This window comes from Ammospiza nelsoni, chromosome 15 (assembly GCF_027579445.1).
Source record: "Ammospiza nelsoni isolate bAmmNel1 chromosome 15, bAmmNel1.pri, whole genome shotgun sequence".
Taxonomy (NCBI): Eukaryota; Metazoa; Chordata; class Aves; order Passeriformes; family Passerellidae; genus Ammospiza; species Ammospiza nelsoni.
Window position 1 is genome coordinate 17,413,484 of NC_080647.1, and position 18,211 is coordinate 17,431,694.

At 42.6% G+C, this 18,211-nt stretch overlaps 1 protein-coding gene across 1 annotated transcript in view; it reads left to right on the forward strand.

Annotated features, from left to right (window-relative positions):
* The window catches only part of ABCB7 (ATP binding cassette subfamily B member 7), a 37,094-nt gene extending 19,309 nt beyond the window's left edge, over nucleotides 1-17,785 (forward strand). Inside the window, exons 5-16 of the mRNA XM_059482753.1 lie at nucleotides 733-865; nucleotides 2,099-2,367; nucleotides 3,530-3,618; nucleotides 4,421-4,508; nucleotides 5,132-5,306; nucleotides 6,687-6,844; nucleotides 7,366-7,529; nucleotides 7,681-7,810; nucleotides 8,773-8,944; nucleotides 12,487-12,590; nucleotides 14,123-14,230; nucleotides 16,801-17,785. Coding sequence (XP_059338736.1) covers nucleotides 733-865; nucleotides 2,099-2,367; nucleotides 3,530-3,618; nucleotides 4,421-4,508; nucleotides 5,132-5,306; nucleotides 6,687-6,844; nucleotides 7,366-7,529; nucleotides 7,681-7,810; nucleotides 8,773-8,944; nucleotides 12,487-12,590; nucleotides 14,123-14,230; nucleotides 16,801-17,019 — 1,809 coding nt within the window. The 3' untranslated portion in view covers nucleotides 17,020-17,785. The remainder of the gene's footprint in view (nucleotides 1-732; nucleotides 866-2,098; nucleotides 2,368-3,529; nucleotides 3,619-4,420; nucleotides 4,509-5,131; nucleotides 5,307-6,686; nucleotides 6,845-7,365; nucleotides 7,530-7,680; nucleotides 7,811-8,772; nucleotides 8,945-12,486; nucleotides 12,591-14,122; nucleotides 14,231-16,800) is intronic.
* Nucleotides 17,786-18,211: the final 426 nt, after the last annotated feature.

Genomic DNA, 18,211 nt, shown 5'->3' on the forward strand with positions numbered 1-18,211 from the left:
TACATATCCATCTGTTTGGGGTTTCACATCTAGAGGGGCACACTGGGTGATAGGTGGTGGATGTGACTTTTTGTTTGAAAACTAATATTTGTACAGTAATTTGTAGTGTCTTATGGACTGTACAGACAATCTTTTGTGCTGCTGTGCCAAACCCCAGGGTTTATAATATTTGGAGTGATGTTGCAAATGAGAAGCATTATTTAAATTTTAGGGGAGTATTAACAGAGACAAAGGAGGGGTTGGTTTATTTTCTTTGACTTCCTTGGAGCTTTGGTTGAATCCATGCCAGTGACCCAGTGTTAGCAAAGTGCAGGTGAGTGTTTCCTGTGGAACTGAGCTTCTTCACACTGAATACTGCCAGCACCACAAAGAGCAAACAGCTCCAAATGATGGCACAATTTAGTAGCACAGTGTGTGCCATGCAGTGGCTGCTGCTTGATTCATTTCCTGGGCTTGCCATGCTGTCCTGAGAGCTCAGCTCACTTCCAGGGCCTTTGCAGTGTGGTTTGTTGAGGACAGAAATCCATATTTAAAAGAAGACAGTGAGAGAGACAAAGTAACCCTGCAGTGCCAGCAGCAAGGGTTTAACATCCTGCTTGAAGTAAAGAGCAAACTCACCCGCACTAAGTGCTCAAGGACTAAATATAACAGCAGAGCAATTTCAGACAATAATAGTCATGCTGCAGAGATGTTTTAATGCAAATGGTCTAACTGGTGTGCTCCTGCTTTCAGGCCATGAATATTCTGGTTCCCTTCATGTTCAAGTTTGCAGTGGACAGCCTGAACGAGGTGTCTGGGAACATGCTCAACCTCGGCGATGCCCCGAGCACCGCGGCCACCCTGGCCACTGCTGTCCTCGTGGGCTGTGAGTGCCTCCAGACCCTGCCTGGGACCTCAGGGGCTGCAGGGAGGGAGGGAGGGGTTCAGCAGAGCTCCTGCCCGTTGCTCTGCTGGCCATCACAGCTGCTTGTGAATCACAGAATCACAGAGGGGTTTGGGCTGGAAGGGACCTTCAAGGTCATCTGTGGGCAGGGACACCTTCCACTGTCCCAGGGTGCTCCAAGCCCGTGTCCAGCCTGGCCTTGGGCACTGCCAGGGATCCAGGGGCAGCCCCAGCTGCTCTGGGCACCTGTGCCAGGGCCTGCCCACCCTTCCTAATTCCCAATATCCCATCCATCCCTGCCCTCTGGCAGTGGGAGCTGTTCTATGTGTCCAAGGGCACAAGCTGTGCTCCGAGCCCTGTCTGCCCTGACCTTGGACATTTCAGGGATCCAGGGGCAGCCCCAGCTGCTCTGGGCACCCAGAGCCAGGGCCTGCCCACCCTCCCAGGGATCAGTTTTTTCCCAATACCAAATGTAAACCTACTCCCTTTCAGTTTAAAGCCAAGTTTGGGTAGGAAGGGATTTTAAGATTCCTTGGGCAGGGACACCTCCCACCATCCCAGGCTGCTCCAACCAACCTTGGACACTTCAGGGATCCAGGGGCTGCCCCAGCTTCTCTGGGCACCTGTGCCAGGGCCTGCCCACCCTGCCAAGGAACAATTCCCAATTCCCAATCTCCCATCCATCCCTGCCCTGTGGCAGTGGGAGCCATTCCCTGTGTCCTGTCCCTCCATCCTTGTCCCCAGTCTCACTCCTGGAGCCCCTTCAGGTGCTGAAAGGGCTCTGAGCTCTCCCTGGAGCTTCTCCTCTCCAGGTGAGCACCCCCAGCTCTGCCAGAGCCCCCAGAGCAGAGGAGCTCCAGCCCTCAGAGTGTTGTAACAATTTCATTGTTACACTGTGTTGATGTCTATTCCTAATATTCTCTGACCTTGCTTCTGGTATTCCAATTAAAAAATGAAATAATGCTTATAGAAACTATTCTTGATTATAAATCCTGCCCTTTCTTATAACCAGCTATAAAAAGAAACTGATTTAAATGTGTGCACAATGGTTTATAAATGAAAAATTGCATAAAGCTTGGGCCAATTAAGTATAAATTACCTTTGAACTAAAATTGTTGAAAATATATAAAGAATGAGTCTAGTGTAATTTCATGCATGAAGGGAAGTTGAAAATATAATTATTTTCATTTTGTAAACTTTTTCATTCCTTTTTAGATGGTATCTCAAGAGCTGGGGCAGCATTATTTAATGAAGCAAGAAATGCAGTGTTTGGGAAGGTAGCTCAAAATTCAATCAGGAGGATTGCCAAGAATGTTTTCCTGCACCTTCACAACCTGGACCTGGCCTTCCATCTGAGCAGGCAAACAGGAGCTCTGTCAAAAACCATTGACAGGGGCACCAGGGGCATCAGCTTTGTTCTCAGTGCTTTAGTGTTTAACCTGGGCCCCACAATGTTTGAGGTGGCTCTGGTCAGTGGAATTCTGGTAAGTGTGCTTTAGTTGGAATTGTCTCATTTAGGAATAATGCTCTTACCAAATTCTACTAATTATAATAATGATAATTGAATTTACAATGTGAAAGCAGCTACTTCAAAAGAGAGCAAAGCAACCTATAGTGTTCAAATATCTGGTGTTTTAAGTAAGCTTATTTGAAGTGGTTTTCACATTTAAAGCCTCTCTTCAGCCAGTTGCATTTATGTGGACAGTTTTTAATGTTTTTCTTCAGAATTGTTGGAAAAATGAAATCAGAAAAGTAAACTGTGCACACAAGTGTCAAATATACCCAGGTGAATAGTGAGGAAGCAGAATAAAAATGTTGTGGTTCAGTGTATTCAGAACAGAGGAGGGAGTGATTATTGGCTCTTTCCTGAATACTGATCTGGACTTATCCAGAACTTAAAAGTGAAAATGAGCTTTTGGAAAACAGGCTTCTCCTGGCAGGTTTTAAGCTTAATGCCCTGAAACTTAAACTTCTACAAAATAAATCACACATTCTGTCTTTGAAGTCAGGATCTTTGGGTGTTATTTGGGTGCAAAAATCTGAATCATGGTTATGTATCTTGGTTTAAATTAAAAACAAGAATCTTGTTCTGTTTATTGGCCTTTTTGGAAAGACTTAATCAAGTTTGAATGGAACAGTGAAATGCCTGTTGGGTTCCATTTTCTAACCAGTGGAAATTGCAGACCAGGCTGGCTGTCAGCCAACCCTCCTTAGGGCTTTTCTCTCCTGATGTGCCCTGAAGTACAGAAAATGCTTCCTAAGTTGTTTTGCAAGGCCATTTATTTCTTCTTCTACAGTCCAGCTTTCTTTCAAAATCTGAAAAAGCATAGAAACAAATACTTATTTGTGAAAACAGCACAAGCATCAGCAGCATTTATATGTTTTATAATTTGAAAAATAACTTTGCAGTATTATATACACTAGCTCTTGGTTATTGCCTGCAATCTTTTCATCTAAATCCTTCTTGCTGCTTTCCTTTTGAGTTTAAGCCTTTATTTAGCCTTAAGCTGTTCAGAGCAGGGATTGTGTTGGGAGGGACCATCATTTCTTGTCTTAAAATTAGAATAGCCTAGCTGGAGACATCAGTGAAGTTTTGAAAACAATAATGATTCTTTTTTTATTATTATTTGATTTGAAATCTTGCAGTATTACAAATGTGGTGCTGAGTTTGCTTTGGTCACTCTGGGGACCCTGGGAGCCTACGCAGCGTTCACCATAGGAATCACACAGTGGAGGTAAGGCAGGCCCTGCCCTCATCTTCCTCAGCTTGGGATGGTGCCTTCAGTGGCTGCCTGCAATTAAGAATAAGAGATATTAGGATTAAAAAAATAAAGTGGGAATTTATTAAAGGCCTTCAATGGGTTCACCTTGGGCAGTGCAGAAACCACCAAGGACACACGCAGGATGGATGATGGTCATGAGTTTTTCAGACAATTATAAGTTTGGTCCATTTACATATCAGGGGTTAATCCTCCAATTCCAGCTTCAGGCAGTGAAGTCGTATTCCCCTGTTGTTGTTATATAGCAAAGGTTTCACATTGTTGTCTCCTTACTCAAGAGTTTTGTACCTCCTCAGTGTTGCTCATAGGCAGCTCCTCTAGGCACTGACTCTTGCTGGTCCTCACAGCAGCCAACTGACTCCAGCTGCCACCAATCCACTCTTTTATAGCACTGTTCTTATTGGCTGCAGGTGTGGCCTGTTAACATCAGGCCTGCTCCTAATCTTTAGTAATTGGTCCAGCTGCACCTCTTTAGGGGATAAGATTACATTCTATACCACCTTCATTTACCCATGCTGTGTCCCCTTACATTCCCCCAGTTTGCTCCCCCACAATTCACTTTTAGAGGCTGAGGCAATAGAGTATCCTTGAATCTCAGGCCTAGAGGAACTGTTTAGTCTGACCAAAATGAGAAGACAGTTAACTGACACTCTATAAGGAATTTAGAGTTATACACTAATGCAGTACAGGGTTTGAAAAATATAAAAGCTAAAATAAAAGCATCAGTGATGGATGAAGCCTTCCTTTCCTTTCCCAGGACAAAGTTTCGGATAGAAATGAACAAAGCTGACAACGATGCCGGTAACGCTGCCATTGACTCGCTCCTGAATTATGAGACTGTGAAGGTAAGGCCAGTCTTTACTACCAGGCTCTTTGTCTTGCTTCTGTCAGCCTTAGGGAAGTGAGTCATAAGATTCATCTTTAAAGGGCTGCATATTTGGAGCAATAGCATATTTTTAAGCAGTATTCATTTGAAGAGGAGTGCGTGGCACTGACAGAGTAGCAGGAAGGTTGTTAGTGGGGGTGGAAAAAATCTCTTTGTTAATAAAGAATGAGAAGTTTCTTTCATGGCTGAATCACCTTGACCATCAATTTCTGCAGAGAGTAAACTTAGTCTTGAAGAGGAGGTTTAGGTTGGGTACTGGGGGAAGGTTCTTCACCCAGAGGATGGTGGGCACTGAGCAGGCTCCCAGGGAATGGGCATGGCCCTGGGGCTGCCAGGGCTCCAGGAGTGTTCAGACAGCTCTGTCAGGCACAGGGTGGGATTATTGGTGTGTCTGTGCAGGAGCTGGGCTGCATGATCCTTGTGGGTTCCTTCCAGCTCAAGATATTCTGTGATTCTTTCCTTCAGCTGTTAGAGAGGAGCTGTGTGTGTGTCACTGCACTCTGTTCATGCTGGATTTTACAGCCACTTTAACACTCCAACATGTTTGTACTGTCACATTTCCCATTTTTGTTTATATTGTAGTATTTCAATAATGAAAAATACGAAGCCCAACGGTATGATGAGTTCCTGAAGACCTATGAGAGAGCCTCCCTGAAGACTACCTCCACTTTAGCTCTCCTCAACTTTGGCCAGAGTGCCATATTTAGTGTGGGTTTAACAGCCATCATGGTGCTCGCCAGCCAGGGCATTATTGCAGGTAACTCACCTGTCTGTAAGCCTGAAATGAGTCTCTTTTACCTCAGTTCATCCACAACAGAGGTGTTAGTCTTCATTAACAGAGGGTTGATGTGATAGTTCATTTTGAGAGTTTTTGGTTGAGAGTTTTTTGCTTAAGTTTTGTCTATATATTTCTGCTTCTTGGAGTATTATTAATTCCATTTTATCTCTCTCTCAATGGCTCAATCATACTATGATTTTATCAAAAGCATTATAAAAGTTTAGCGGTTAAAGAAAGATCCCAAGAAAATGTCACTTTAGGAAATTTCTCTTAAAGGTTTTTGAAAGGCACTTCTATAGATAAAAATATTTCTGTGGACATTGTACAAAGATCCTTTCTTTTTGCCCTTCTCCCTTCCCATTTTGGCAAGACTCCATGTATGTATACCCCTGTGCTTTGTCTCCAGTATTTTTGTTACCAATAATTCACTTTCCTTCCATTAAGAAGGAAAGAATTGCTTCCATCTGTTCTGCACTTGTCTAATTTACTACATAAAATAAAGCCTGCTTGATTAGCAAGACAGATTAGCAAGCTTCAAATACAGAATTGGGATGAAGCTCTGCTAAAGCAAGGTGGTTTTAGAGTAAAAATAATGATGCTTTAAAGACTGTTAGCATCCAGAAGTGTTTGAAGGGCAGACCTTTATACCATGTGCTTTCCCTTGCATCTGCTTTGCCCTTTTTAAAGATGCCAGGCCAGGGAAGGGTTACACTGAAGAGATCAGTCAGTAGGTGCAGTTTATAGCTGTTCTTAGCAAGATTTAGAATAGCTTGAAGCAGGATGGTAGACATATGGCTTTAAATCATCTTTCTGGGCCTGTTTCAGCTGAACTGACCTGCCACTTACCTTTAGCTGCTGTGACATCCTGAGCTTTCCCTTGATCAGCCTGTTTGATAAGAGCTGCCCAGAGCTGCTCAGTGTGTTTCAGCAGCTCTGTGGTACATGCAGTGAGAAAGCTCTCTCTTGATCATGACAGAATCTATCATTTGCATTTGTCTGTAATTGTACTTAAGATTGTCTTTCCTGATTTGTGCTTCCATATATTATTTCCTTCCCTTTTAACTTCCTTAGGCCTCTCTGTGGATTTTACAGTCTGATGTTGTATGTGCTGCTTGCCTTATTTGCTAGTGCTATTACATCTTTTTAAAGTGAAATCCACACAAACATTGCCATTCTTCTCAGGCACCCCTATATAAAATCTGAGAATGGATTCTGTGGTTTTGTTTGTTATTTAAAAATCTGGGTTTAGAAATGAGATAAAAGAAATTAGGTTTGATGGACTTGATCAATTCTTTTGGTGCATCCTAAAAGGAAAACCCTTCAAGTCTCCTTATTCTCTCACACCCCTTTTGTCTTAAGGCAGCCTTTCTGTTGGAGATCTGGTAATGGTGAATGGATTGCTGTTCCAGCTTTCTCTGCCCCTGAACTTCCTGGGAACAGTGTACAGAGAGACAAGACAAGCACTGATAGATATGAATACCTTGTTTACACTTCTCAGTGTAGATACCAAAATCAAAGTAAGTAGTAACTTATTTCCCTGAAGTATCTGGGCATTTAACAGGGCAATGCCATCATTTTACCATGTTCTCATCTTCCAGGTTTAATTTCTATTCATGAAAGAGTTGTTGTGTGTGAGGTTGCTGTTCTGCCTCTTCTTAAGTGCAGTTACTGCAATAAGTTAATTTTCTTTTTCTTGCAGAGAAGCAAAAATTGCTTCATGGAAGCTGTGTTTGTATTGAGACTTCTTTATTTAAGTATTCATGCCTCGTGCTTGAATTTTTATTGGTAATTAATGATGCAGAATATATTGCAAAAGAAGTTATGAGGCAGAGTGTTTACAGCAGGAATTTTTACCTCCTTTGGGGAAAAGGAGGAGCAAACCAATGTCACTTGTGCAGCAAATTATGATTATTTTCCACATATCTGAGCTGGAGTGTCTGTTTGTCTTTTTCTGAGGTGGGAAACGGACTGTCGAGCTTGTTGAAGTGTTGGAGATAATTTCTGGGCAGCAGATAAAGTGGAATTCTTCTTTTCATAGGATAAAGAGCTGGCTCCACCCCTGCAGATCACCCCCCAGACTGCTTCCATTGCCTTTGACAATGTGCATTTTGAATACCTGAAGGGGCAGAAAGTCCTTGCTGGAGTGTCCTTTGAAGTCCCTGCAGGAAAGAAAGTGGCCATTGTAGGAGGTAGTGGGTCAGGGTGGGTAAATGGACTAAATATGCCAATCAATGCAGAATTTAGTTTCTTAAATGTGGTGCTGCTTGTGTTTGCTTTTTGTTGTTTGTACATCATTGGAGATTGTAAATGGCAACCAGGATGTAACATTAACTTCAATTCTTTTCAATTCCAGGAAAAGCACCATTGTGAGGTTATTATTTCGTTTCTATGAACCTCAGAAAGGAAACATTTATATTGGTGGACAGAACATCCAAGATGTCAGTTTGGAAAGTCTGAGAAAGGCAATAGGAGTTGTGCCTCAGGTATTCCATGTTTCCTTCTCCCCAGACACTCCATTGGAACAGTAATTCTAATAGTGATTCTCAGTGTCTGGCACTGTTCAGTGAAGGCCATTCCTAATGCAGTGGTGTTGCATGGTGACTTTCAAAGGAACTAGACATTTTTCCCCCAGGAAATAATATGTTTTTATATGCATCATCATATAGATCCAATTTCTGAAATGTGTTTAAGCCTCCCCATGAGAAGCTGCCTCCAGCTTTAAGTGATTTAGCTTTATAGTTGATTACCACCCATAATGAGTTAGCAAAGTGGTGAAACTATGCATGACATACATATTTAGGACAAAATATAATAATCCTTTTTTTGGGAAAAGAAATGTCCCCAAACACTTTTACCTTCAGGCTGTGTAAAGAAAAATAAAAACCATTCTGTGTTGATTCTTTCACGGGCTGGGGACTGTAGCATGCCCTGGTTTTGCAAGGGCCCCATGGTGTGCAGAATTCTAAAGATAGGAAATGCCAAGCCATGGTGAATGGGCTACAAAGACCCTGTTCCACCTTTGGACCCCTGCTTATCTCTCCATTTCTGATCCCCTGTACCCTATAAAAAGGGCTGGTTTAGCCTGGTTCTAGTGGAAGAGCTGTCACTGGAACCCTTCTCAGAAGAATCAATAAAGACATCACTGTGGAACCCCACACAGCCTTCTCTCTCTCCCTGTGTCTGCCTGCCTGGGCACCTAGCAGGCTGAAGGGCTGGAATCACAAAGAGCTGAAATCACAAAGAGCTGAAATCACAAAGAGCTGATATCACTGAAGCTTGCTAAGGTTGCCTGTGGCTGAGAGCTGCTTGGGAACTCAGTCTGTCCCATAAAGGACTGTGCTATCTGGACCCTGCAGCCTGCTGGGGACACCCTGAACCCAGCAAGGCTGATTTAGGGGACAGTTCTGAAGCTGATGTTCATAATTTCTTCTTCCCACCAATGCAGGATGCTGTTCTCTTCCACAACACCATCTACTACAACCTGCTCTATGGCAACACAGAGGCCACAGCAGAGGAGGTGTATGCAGTGGCCAAGCTGGCAGGGATCCACGATGCCATCCTGAGGATGCCCAATGGCTACAACACCCAGGTTGGGGAGCGAGGACTCAAACTCTCAGGTGGGCTCCCAGCTTCTTTGTATCCCTTTTGCTGCCTCAAAGTTTCCTTCAGAGTTTAGTCCTCAGGTTTGGTTTTAGTTTATTTAGTTTATAACACAGAATCATTAAGGTGGGAGAGGATCTACAAGATCAAGTCCAACCTCTGGGTAAATCCTACGATGCTCATTAAACTGCATCCCCAAGTGCCACATCCATTCCTTTTTGGAACACTTCTAGGGATGGTGACTCCACCACTGCCCTGGGCAGCCTGATGCAATGCATGACCCTTCAGTGAAGAAATCTTTCCTATCATCTAGCCTAAACACCTCCTGTCCCAGCCTGAGGCTGTTCCCTCTCCTCCTGTCCCTGTTCCCTGGGAGCACAGCCCAACCCCTCCAGCTGTCCCCTCCTGTCAGGAGCTGTGCAGAGCAAGAAGGTCCCACCTGAGCCTCTTTTTCTCCAGGCTGAGTGAGCCCCTTCTCAGCTCCCTCAGCTGCTCCTCATAGGACTTATGTTCCAGACCCTTCCCCAGCTCCATTCCCTTCTCTGGACACTCTCCAGCCCCTTCATGTCCTTGTAGAGAGGAGCCCAAAATAACTACCTGTAAGGCTGAATATTAATATGAATATGTACATTTTAAGGCAGCTGTAGTCTGCAAGATGTTCAAAGGAATGTGTTTTCAGGGGATACTGTTAAATGAGGTTGTAAGTGAGGCTGGCAGTGCATTTAAGTAAAAATTATTTTTCTCATGATCTGTTTGGGTAGTGGACTAGAATTGGGAACTCTGTGTGTTTTGAGGGATGCAGTGGGTGCAGACAGAGGTGCTGCCTGTTGCAGAGACAGTTCTGAGGGGGATTTCTTTCTCTGCAGCTGCTGCAGTCAGTCCTGGTGCTTTTGAAAAAGGGGGTCAGAGGGTGCAGGCTGTACCCAGAACGTGAGTGCAGGAGAAAGTGTGCATGCTGCAGAAGGGGATTATGCAGAGACCTAAAAGAGAAATAAAGTATGTGAAGCACAGATCTGGGTGAGGGAATAGAAGGTGCTAAATAGGTACTGGCAGAACTGAAGAGAATCGTGCTAACAATGAAAGATTTGTCTTGTGCTGCCTGTCTCCCCACACTTATAATTGCTGGAAAGAGGATTTGACTGACAGTAGGTTTGAAATGTCTTGGTGTTGATAGAAGAATAGAATGGTTTCATTTGGAGGGAATCTTCTAAAATTCATCTAAACCAACCCTCCTGCTGTGAGCAGGGGCATCTTTCACTAGACCTGGTTGCTCCATGCCTTAACCTTATGTTGAGGTTTAGATTGGATTTTAGGAGAAATTTCTTCACCCAAAGGTTTGATCAGGGTTCTCAGGGCAGTGGTGGACTCCTCATGCCTGGAGGGATTAAACAGCTGTGTGGATGTGACACTTGGGGACATGGGTCAGTGGTGGCTGGGGGAACAGTTGGGCTCTCCATGGTCTTGTGGGGCCTTTCCAACCTGCATGATTCTGTGTCCCTTTCTGAGTCTGGAGCATTGTGTGGGGGTGTGCTGGAGTTTCCTTCTGACCTCGTGACTCCTGTAACAGAGCCTTTCAGAAAATGGTTCTGCCTTTCCTCCATCCTTCAGTTTGTGCTGCCACTGGGATGGTCATAAGCACCCACCTGCCAGTGCTCCCACAAAGGTGGTGTTGAGAAAGGTAAGGGAATTGTGTTCTTTTACTGCTTTGTTTGTATTTAAAGAAGAAAGAATATGTAAAATACCCAGGAGAAAGAAAATGGAATTCTTTTGAGCTCTAAGCATCTGCCACTGAAAGAACAGCTTCAGTTTCTTATTTTCAACAATTAGGTGAATATTGACAAATACCAGTGGTAAAGAAGCTTCAGGAATGTGTGCAGCCAGGGTACAGGAGTCTCAGGCCAGTGCTCTCAGAACTGGTGTCATTGTGCAAAGGACTGGAGATATCAAATGGAAAGCTCTGAGTTCCTTCAGTGCTCTGTAAAATGCTACTGCTAATTGCAATCTATAGTTCTCTCAATAGTAGATTGGCTCCCTAAATTCTTATAAAGATATGTATTGATTCATTTCAGAATCAGTTTGTGGGGTTTTTTTTAAGTTAGGTGAGGCTTCCTCAAGGAGAACACAAAGTCCTGCTTTGTTCTGTTACTTTGTGGCAGGAATAGGGTGAGTAAAAGGTGTGTGAATTCAAGTGATTCTCTTTAAAATCCAGGGGTTTATGTGCACAATGGAAAAACAAGATTTTAGCTGCAGTGACAGATTTGCCAATTTAAGTGGTGATGTAGCATTTTGTGCAGTTCTTACTGTTCTCAAGGATTGATTCATCAAGAGTAAAGAGTGAAAAACAAGTTGTTTGGGTTGTTCCAATTAGAACCCACATCAGTGTTGGCTAATAGATGTGTAAGAGGCAGAGCTGCAAATCCCTGACTCTGTGAATGGAACAATTTCTGTGCTGCTGCCCTGGGTGTGAATGGGGAACAACATTCCCTGAAAATATGGGGGATCTGGGTACTGAAATATGTCTTTCAAACATGGATATTGTCAAGCTGTGAGTTTTGAAGATGCTGTACAAGGGAGGGAGGGAGGGGAGGGAGGGAGGGAGGGAGAGCACACTAAAACAGACTGAGTAAATCATACAGTTCTAATTGCTCCTCAATTCTGCCAAAGACAGTTTAAAATGTGAACTGCAGCATTACCACCAGCCTTTTAAATGGTTTATGAAAGCATGTTCTCTCCTGATAGGAGTGGAACATTAACAAGAGTATAATGGTATTAAATGGAATGTTTTGAAGTCTTGCATAAAACAAAGGAGGACAAGTGCACAAATGTGACGTGTTTGCGTCGCATACCAAATGTTTAGCAGATTTTAAGTTCTCAAATGCACCTGTTTTCCTGTCTGTAAAAGTTGCCCTGAGTTATTCTTGAGTAGATGTTGGCTGTAAGAATTGTTTAGGAAGGAAACTAGTCTGAAATTGGGTTATAGCAGAAACCAGCAGGCTGTAGATTGCAGGCTGATGGTGGTTTGCAGTACAATATTAACTGTTCTTGAGTGAAATTTGCCATTATGGGGTGGGAAGTTGGATGAATGTCAAGGACAGACCTGAAAGACACAATGTATGAGCAAAATGCCTGAAATCCAATACAGCAGGTGTGGACAGAGCAGTGTTGAGAGAAAACTGGATTTGTGTGTGCAGAGTTACTGGATGGAGCAGATCTTAGGCCAGGTGAATGGGCTCCTACTCCCAGGTGTACAGAGTGAGTAACTGTACAGCATTGTTACTCACCTGTGTCAGACTCTTGCCTTGGAGCAGATACAAAATAGTTCTCTGTCCTTTTCCAAAAGGATGAGCAATCTTGAATCACTAAATTTACCAGGGAGCAGGAACTTGTGTGCTACTTATGTAACATGTCAGACATTTGTCAGCAGTGACTCTGATGTCTATTAAAAAAGGAGAAAAAACCCAACAACCAACCCTTCAAAATCATGTCTGCTGTTGAATTTAGACTATCACAATTGTAACTTAATCTTTTTTCTTTTTTTTCCTCTTTCCCCCTCATTCAGGAGGAGAAAAGCAAAGAGTTGCAATTGCCAGAGCAATGTTAAAGGAGCCACTTATTTTTCTCTATGATGAAGCCACATCATCTTTAGATTCAATTACAGAAGAGGTAAATTGGGATAAAAAATCTAGAATTTAGGTGATACCATGATGTTTGATTCTGATGCTTTTCCTTGTTCTTTTCCTCTCAGAATTCTGGGTTTTTTCAAGTGTTTTCTCAGTACTATTAAGACATGCTGTGTTGAAGCTGTTGTTCTAAAATGTGGAGCAGAGAAGCTCAGTCCATCTGTCTGGAGAGAGTGAGGGATATCAGCTGTCTCTGGGATATTTTCTGTTTCCACTCTTGACACATTTATCCCTTGAAGCTGGTGCAGGTAGCCATGAAAAAATCCCTCTAAATAATTGAGATCTAATGCAGGACAAGCCCCCCTGGTTCGTTGTACAGATGCAGGTGTGACCTGCAGTGCTGCTGTTCATTTGTGCCCATTCCACAGGAGGAGCTGTGACATGAATGTGGTGGCACTATGACAGGAGCTGCATCAGCCTTCATAACATCATCTTTGTTTAAGCACAAAACTCTCAGCACCAGCAGTAATTTCCCAAACTGATGTCATCAAAAATGAGCTAAGCTATGGCTCTGTTCACTTATGCAGATTAAGTGAATTTATTGACCTGTAATCACTAAATTACTTTCATTTTCCAGATGCAAAGAATCCAGAGGATGAACTCCATATAGCACAGCTCTGAAATGTAGCACAGCTTCCTCATGGGCCAGAAATGTCCACATCACACTGAGTTCTCACATTTTTCCTCTCTTGTTTTGGTGTATCTGTGCAAAAGTCATAAGCAAAGCAGAAAGTTTCAGTGTAGAAATGCACTTGGAAGACAGCAAATGAAAATGAGGCTTTTCCACAAGAGTATGCCTGGAAATGGAAATGTTTTCTGACAAAAATTTTCAGAGAAATAAAGTGGACACTTCACTTATGGTAGTGAGGGCACAAATTCCCCATCAGTGCTCCTTGCAGAGGGAGGGTGTGGTTTGGAAGGTGCCATAGAGCTCACAAAGGAAACGATGGATGGATGGATGGATGGATGGATGGATGGATGGATGGATGGATGGATGGATGGATGGATGGATGGATGGATGGATGGATGGATGGATGGATGGATGGATAATTCCCAGAATTGCTCTGCCTTTGTTCCACATTAGCATAATACTGAGAGGGATTTTTTCCTTTAACAATCATGGGAAAGCATTAATATTACAACCACGAGGAGTTCTTATTTTCAGATGCTTTTACTGCTGTTTGCTGCTTGTGTAGCATGGCTCCATGGGGAAGTTTTTTCCTGAAATGAAGTGACACTTCTCTTCCTGTGTCCCTGGGGATAGCTGTGTTTTTCTGTGAATGCAAGGTTTTTTTTTCAGTTTGAGGCTTTAGCAAAACCACAGATATTTCATGTTTGGGACTCTTCTGTTTCTCCTGTACATACGCATGGCTGTTTGTTATTGGGAAGCTGTAGCAGTACCAGAGATGATTTTCAAAACTTATTTACAGCAATTTGCATATTTCCAGGAGCATTTTATCTCTCCTCATCTCACTCAGGAGTGTGTAAGTGTTTGTGTCTGTTCCACTCTTGCAGAACATTCTGAAAGCCATGAGGGACATGGTGAAGCACCGGACGTCGATTTTCATTGCGCACAGGTTGTCCACGGTGGTGGATGCAGATGAGATCATCGTGCTGGATCAGGTGAGGGCTCACCTGGTGCTGTGGGATATTCACACCATGGCAGGCTTTGCTTTAGGGCCCCTCTGTGTCCAGTTTGAATTGTGTTTGAATTGTAATTCACTCCCACCAAGCTGCTGGAAGTTTTTTCTTTCGAAATGAAGCATGTTTGAAAATTCCAACCCAAGCTTGGCATGTGTGACTGCCTTCTATGTTGTTATTTTTATGCCTTACTGTTGCATGTTTTTAATCTAATTTTTTGCATGCTTCTGTCATCTGAAGTTTCCTAATGTGTTCCCCCAATTTATGCTTCACTCTCATTGCTCAGGGTCTGTTTTTCACATACATCCATTTTTCCTCTCAGTGGAAGGAGAGAGGACAGTGTGTTCTGTTTCCATGCAGATAGAACTATTGCAGGATTGTTCAGCCTCGTTATGTTTAAAATCTGAGCACCATTCTCTGTTGTACCTGTAGAAAAGTGTGATTGTTCCCTTTCTGTAGGCTTTTTTCCTAAGAAAAAACCAACATGTCTCAACATTTGATTCCCTAATATCAGCATTCAGCTGTTACCTCATACTCACCCAAAGTCCATTTTTTCTCTATTATCTGTATCTGGCAAGAGATTTAAAATAAACAAATGTCCTTAAGATAACTTCATAATTATTCTTTTAACTGATAATGCTGAAAGTACAGTGCTCTGATCTGCTGATAATAGATGTTAAATTTATCTCTGCATGCATTTTTATCAGTTGCTATTTATAAGCTTGTGCTCCTAGGTGTCTTTAGTGACTTAAAATACACATCTAAAAGCAAATAAATTATTCTTACACTATATTCAATGACTTCAGGGACAATTAGAACCATATCTTTGTGAAATAGTGACATTTGCTACACAAAACTCAACTTTATATGAATCTGAAAAGGATGAAGTAGTGGAATAAATCACTTGCAGTGCTCCATGGAGTTTTTAGTTGTTTTTGATCTGCTTTGTTTTTTCAGCTTTTGCTGAAAAAGCCTCTCCTAAGGTGTATCCTTCCTACAAGTGCACGTTAAAACATCTCACAAACATTTTGTAACGTGTCACAAGGCAATTGGCAGCTTTTTGTTTTCCATGCAATTTTTCACAGCTTACTGAGAGCGTGTTTTGTGTTGTAGTGTAACTGTTAAATTAAAAATAAAAGCACAGCCTCGAACTGTGAGGGAGCCAGGGTGCTTCCTTTGCTGAAGGATGGAATTGTGGATGAGGGAGGCAGCACTGCCTTGTGCCTCTGCCATCCAGCAGGATTGAGGTGTTAGCAGCCAGGGAAGTCAGGCTCAGGAGCAGGGATGACACAGGGTGATTGTGGCTGCTTTTGCTTAGCAATGGTAATCAGGGAATCACAATTCCAGCACCTTTGCTGAGGTAAAATCAGAATCATTCCTGGGTGAGTAAATGTTGGAGTAATGATACAGATCCTGATGCTGTGGAGCTGAGCAGAGAAGTTCCATTTTTAGGATTGGTCAAGAGTTACTAAAAAAAGCCATAATTCAAAACCTGCTCTCTACTCCAAATGAATCACTTAAAGAATTGAAGTAAATTCTGCACTTCTGTTGATCAAATGTATATTTGTTCAGATTCTACTGGCATAACTACTAATAGAAGTGCCAAGACACAAATTCTTTCCCAGCTTGTCCATCAGCAGATGTCACAAGGAGGTAGATTTAATTGTAGATCAGAACTGATATCAAATCCATGTAGTTGTCTGTATAATGAGAAGGAAAAGTAGCTGGAGAATGAATTAATGTATCAGTTTAATTTGAAGTCAGTGAATGTGTCTCTCAAAGTAGAAAATTAGTTTGGTTTTTTGAAGAGTGATGGTATTTCTCTGTAGGGTTGGAGTTCTCATGGGATTCTCCTCTCCAACTCTTCCTTTCCATGCTGATAGTCAATAAATCATCTCTGCTCTGAGAACAGCCCAGAGAACTGAACTGCTCACACAATTTCCATGGTGGTGATTGCAGTGACACAAGCTACAGAGCACCCATAAAAGCAGTTTACACTAATTGTTTTCAGGATTTGACCTTAGATGTGCATTGCTTGTCTAATATAAACCCCTCTCTGTCTGTTCCTCTCTTTTAGCTTCCTCCCCTGTGTTAGTTACTGAGCAAAGATAAATCTGTGTTTATTTTGGTACATTCATGTCACCTTTGCAGGAGTAGTTGAACACCTTGCTGCTCATATAGAGGTCTACATTTACTTTAGATAATTTCTGCAGTTTAGATAGGAAACTTTACTTTAGATAACTCCTCCAGTTTAGATAGGAAACTTTAGATAACTCCTGCAGTTTAGATAGGAAGCTTTCCATGCTGTGAGTTTTAGATTTTGCCCAGATGGACAAAAGGCAGGTGCAGTGTGAGAAGGGCACAGCTCCTTGTTTTCAGCTGGCAGTGCCCACACAAGTGAGTGCACTGTGCAGTCAGTCCTTCCTTGCTGTTTCAAGCTCTTCCTCATGAATTCCTGCTCTAATCCATACTGTAAAACTCTGGTCCATAGGCTGGTTTATTGCTAAAGATCTGGGAATGTGGATTCCTGATTTCCTGCCCTTGTTTTGCAGGGTAAAGTCGCAGAACGTGGCAGGCACGCAGAGCTCCTGGCAAACCCCAGCAATCTCTACTATGAGATGTGGCACACCCAGAGCAGCAAAGTGCTCCACAGTCACAACCAGCCAGACTGGGAGGAGAGAGCCAGCCACACGTCCAAAGAGGAGGAAAGGAAGAAGCTAGAAGAAGAAATTATCAACAGTGTGAAAGGCTGTGGGAACTGTTCGTGCTGAATAGGATCCTGGATCTTGTATAGCAGGTTAAAAATGCACAAGAATACAGTGAAATACAGCTCTTGTTTTTAAGTCAGCATTCAAAAACTTCTGGATTTTGCAATTTTTGGATTTTACAGTTTCACAGAGGGACATAATTTCAACCAAAGGAGTTCTATTTTTGCATCTTTAGGAATCTCTAATATTCAGTGGCATATGCAAGAGCTGAGCTTTTTTCAAAAACTTTAAACTTCCCAACCAAGGGTGTAATTTATGGCAATTTTTAGGCATTGATAAATTCTCCTGGTAGTTGCCTGATGTGGATTATTAAATTGTAAACAGATTTGTCCCTGATTTACATTATTTCTCATCATTGATGGTTGATAAATGCGTCATGTTTTAATTGTAATTGGGCTAATTTGAACTCATTTGCTAGTGAGGAAGATGCCTTTTAAATTCTTCAGTGGTGTTCTGGTTTAAAAATCTTCCTTGTAGAGAGTAAGAACAGCCTCAACAAAATATTAGACTTCTAGTAGCAAACTAAATATTGGAATTACCCCTCTCACCTTTCAGAAGCACCTTTCATACTGCACTATCAGGAAATGGATTGGTATTATTCTAAAGGAAAACTAACAGCATTTGTAGGTGAAAAATGAACAAATCTGAGTTCAGGATTGTGTATCCTCACCATCTGCTGTAGTAGTCAAAGCAGAATGAAGTCGCTCTTTCTAGTTCAGTCATGGTCTTAGGGAGCAATTAAGATTCAATAAAGACTTCCATAAATTTCTATTATCTCATTAATGTATGAGAAAATGACCTGGATAATGCTTTCAGCATTGCTATAATAATCTCCTCATTTCAACAGCCAGAACTTCTCCAGTGGGAGGAAACCTCAGACTTTGGGATCTGCAGGACACTGGGGGTGTGTCAGGTTTTGGGGGGGCTGCAGGGGGAGAAGTTTCCAGAAGCTTCCCCTGTGTCCAGCAGAGCCAAGGCTGAGCACATCACCAACAGGGCAATGCACTGCTGGGATCACAGATTTGGGAAGTGTAAGAGCAACTGCAGCCAGAGAGAGGAGTGGGAAATGGGAGAGGAGCAGCCCTGCAGACACTGGGTAGGGAAGAAGGAGGGGCAGGAGGAGCTCCAGGAGCTGGAGCTGAGATTCCCTGCAGCCCATGGGGGTCCACTATGGAGCAGAGATGCACCTGCAGCC